Genomic DNA, 3436 nt, shown 5'->3' with positions numbered 1-3436 from the left:
TTAAAATATAAAATAAAAAGACAAGTTATTACCATTATTAACAAAATAATTATAAGAAAAACGTATTGAAAGAATCATATAGAATTCTAATAAAATCTAAAAATACTAAACTTAAAGAAAATATATATTCTCATGACAAATGGACTAAAAAAATATATAATAATTTATAATTTTAATTATTTTGTCAATATTTATTGAATATTTAATAATACTTAGAACTTGTTATCTTTTATGTTCGCTCTCTTTTTGTGTATTGCTTTAGCTTCTGCTAAATTAGGTATTGATGTCTCTCAACCAACATCTAAATCATCATTCACTTGCCTTAGAAATAAAGGATTTACTACTATGGTTATTGTTAGAGCTTGGAAGTCAACTGGTTCATTTGATACTAATGCTCCACAAACTCTTAAGAATGCCAATGCTGCAGGATTTTCAATTGAAAATTCTGATGTTTATTATTATCCATGCATTTCATGTGGTAATATGGCTGGACAAGTTAGAACTTTCTGGCAAAAAGTTGGTCAATACAGTTTGAAAGTAAAAAGAGTTTGGTTTGATATTGAAGGTACTTGGACTTCATCAGTTTCTACTAACCAAAATTATTTAATGCAAATGATGAATGAAGCTAGAGCTATTGGTATTGTCCATGGTATTTATGGTTCTAAATATTATTGGGGAAATCTCTTTGGATCATCTTACAAATATGCTTATGCTTCATCTACTCCATTATGGTATCCACATTATGATAATTCTCCATCATTCTCTGATTTCTCATCATTCGGTGGATGGACTAGTCCATCTATGAAACAATATAGAGGAGACGTTTCTGTTTGTTCAGCTGGAGTTGATTATAACTACAAACCATAAGCCTTTAATTTAATCATTTTAACCTCTTTTGTTTAGTAACGTTATCTAATTATTTTTTTTTTAAATAAATATCTTTTTTTTGAGAAACATGTTATTAAAATAGTTTTCTTTCTTTTATTTAAAAGTTACCTTTTTGGACAGAAATTTTTTGATAACTCATTTTTTGTTAATATTGGACGTTTCTATCCATTTTTGTATTATTTTGTAATTTTATTAGTTGCCATTGTCTTTTCTTTTTTCATTAAAAGTTATTAAAAAAAAATAAAATATGTTTAATACCATATTTTGGATATACTTAATTAGTTTTGACTTTCATTCTTTTCAACTACTCGTTTTATTAACTGAGTAAAAAACAATTGATAAATTGTATTGTTTTAGAAAAAAGAAGTAAACATTATAATAGTTAATTATTAATAAATAAATAAAAACTAAAGGATTGAGCCTCGTGAAAGTTTTTTTGTAAATAAGGAAAAATAATCAGAAACTAAGGAAAAGATTGGATTTTGTTGATCTTAAAATTTAAAGCTTTTTCTGTGATGCAACCAACAACAGAATCACCAAATAAAGTTGTTAACATAATACAACACAAAAAGAAAAAATTTGTTCGGCCTAAATTAATTAAATCAGAGTCTGTAGCAAGTTGCAAACCTGCTGAAGGAGAGTTGTTTGTTTTAAATGTTTATTTTATTGAACAAGCTGTTATTTAAAGTTTTTGATTTTGTGTATTTAAATTAAAAAATATTAACCCAATAGTCTGAAAACACACCAACAATACACACCAGCTAATGTTGGAGAACGAACTATTCACACACATTTTTCAATTGAAACACGACCATTACAAAAGAATATGTTATTTGGAGATGATGGGAAGATTAATATTGGGTTATTAAGAAATCATTTTTTTAGAGAAGGAAGGTTATCTATTGACTGTGCTTTAGAACTTGTTAGAAAAGCAAAAAAATTATTATTGGAAGAAGAAAATATGATTACTATTGAAGCACCAGTTATTGTGTGTGGAGATATTCATGGGCAATTTTATGATTTGCTTACAATTTTTGATATTACTAAACCTATTGAAAATAATAAGTACGTGTTCCTCGGAGATTATGTTGATAGAGGGGATTTTGGATGTGAGGTTTTATTTTTTTTAATGGCTCATAAAATTAATTATCCAAAACAATTTTTCTTCTTAAGAGGAAATCATGAAAGTAAAATGATGACAGAAAGTATGACTTTTAATTTAGAATGTGAATACAAATATCACAGTATTGAATTATTAAATGAAATACATGACTTATTTGATGCTCTACCATTAGCTGCTTTAGTAGAAGGAAATTCTCTTGGAAGGTTTTTCTGTACTCATGGCGGTATTAGTCCATTTCTCACTAGGCTATCACAGTATAATGAAATTAAAAGAGTACAAGAACCTCCATCAAGAGGACCAATGTGTGATATTTTATGGTCTGATCCTTTGGAAGAACCACAACACCCAGAAACAATGGAAAAAAGAAGATTGGACGCATGGCTTGCTACTGATTTTGCAGATAACCATTTGAGACAAACCTCTGTATTATATGGACCACGTGGGCTACTCAATTTTCTTGAAAAAAATGATCTCATCTGTGTTGTTCGTGCACATCAAGTAATGGAGGATGGATTTAAATTACATTATTTCTTACAAAACACTGATATACCACCATGTATTACAGTTTTTTCAGCACCTAATTATTGTGACATGTATCAGAATAAAGCATCTATATTAAAGATTAATTTAGAAAATATTTGTTTTGAGCAATTTGAGTATGTTGATCATCCATTTAATTTCCCTGATTTCTTTGATTGTTTCAGCTATTCATTACCAACAATGATGGAAATGCTTGTGAATATATTATCTGAGCTTGTGGTTGCAGTTAAAGAAGAGGATGAATCTATGCTCACACCAGAAGAACGAAAGTCAGATGAAGAATTAAAGAAGAAATTAGAATTATATAAACAAAAAACAACCGATAAAATGAAAGAAAAGGCTGATGTTTTAAAGTTGAAAAAAGAAATTAAAACAACTCAAAAATGTTTGTTTTTTTTTAACTGTCATTTTAAATAATAATAAAATTAAATACTTATATTTAATAGTGAATAAAGAGTGGTTTGATAAAGTATTAAGAATTGACTCTAAGAATGAAATGAGACCTAAGCGTTTAACAAGAAAATTAACTTCAAGACCTGCAAACATGAGAACTGTTTCAGATACTAATATTCTTCATTAACTTTTTACTTTTAAATTTGTGTTTTATTAATTATTAAAAAGAAAAAAAAACGATAAAAAAGTTATCACATTAAATTATTTTTGATTTTTATAAATACTATTATAACCAATGAAAATACCTACCACCACAACAACAATACCTGTCACAACAATTAAAGGATTAACAAATGAGTTACTGCCATTCTGTTTCAAAATGAATTGAACATCCTCGAGAGTTTGTATTTTTTCAGATAACTCAGCAAATAGTTTGTTTATTTTATCTTCAACACTTCCTTTTCCATTAAGTCTTTCATTTAATGCATGTGT

At 27.3% G+C, this 3436-nt stretch overlaps 2 protein-coding genes across 2 annotated transcripts; both read left to right on the top strand.

The window, feature by feature from the left end:
* Positions 1–231: 231 nt before the first annotated feature.
* Positions 232–867, top strand: ENU1_136640 (lysozyme, putative; the record flags this gene model as incomplete). Its single annotated transcript, XM_008860200.1, has 1 exon — positions 232–867. The coding sequence occupies one exon, from the start codon at positions 232–234 to the stop codon at positions 865–867; it is 636 nt and encodes a 211-aa protein (XP_008858422.1).
* An 847-nt stretch (positions 868–1714) lies between these two features.
* Positions 1715–3131, top strand: ENU1_136630 (Ser/Thr protein phosphatase, putative; the record flags this gene model as incomplete). The annotated part of the gene is made up of 2 exons (XM_008860199.1): positions 1715–2936; positions 2998–3131. 2 exons carry the CDS (start codon positions 1715–1717, stop codon positions 3129–3131), a joined length of 1356 nt encoding a protein of 451 aa, XP_008858421.1.
* Between the last annotated feature and the right edge of the window lie 305 nt (positions 3132–3436).

This window comes from Entamoeba nuttalli (genome assembly GCF_000257125.1).
Source record: "Entamoeba nuttalli P19 unplaced genomic scaffold asmbl_5705, whole genome shotgun sequence".
Taxonomy (NCBI): domain Eukaryota; phylum Evosea; order Mastigamoebida; family Endamoebidae; genus Entamoeba; species Entamoeba nuttalli.
This window is presented reverse-complemented; position numbering and strand designations above follow the sequence as displayed.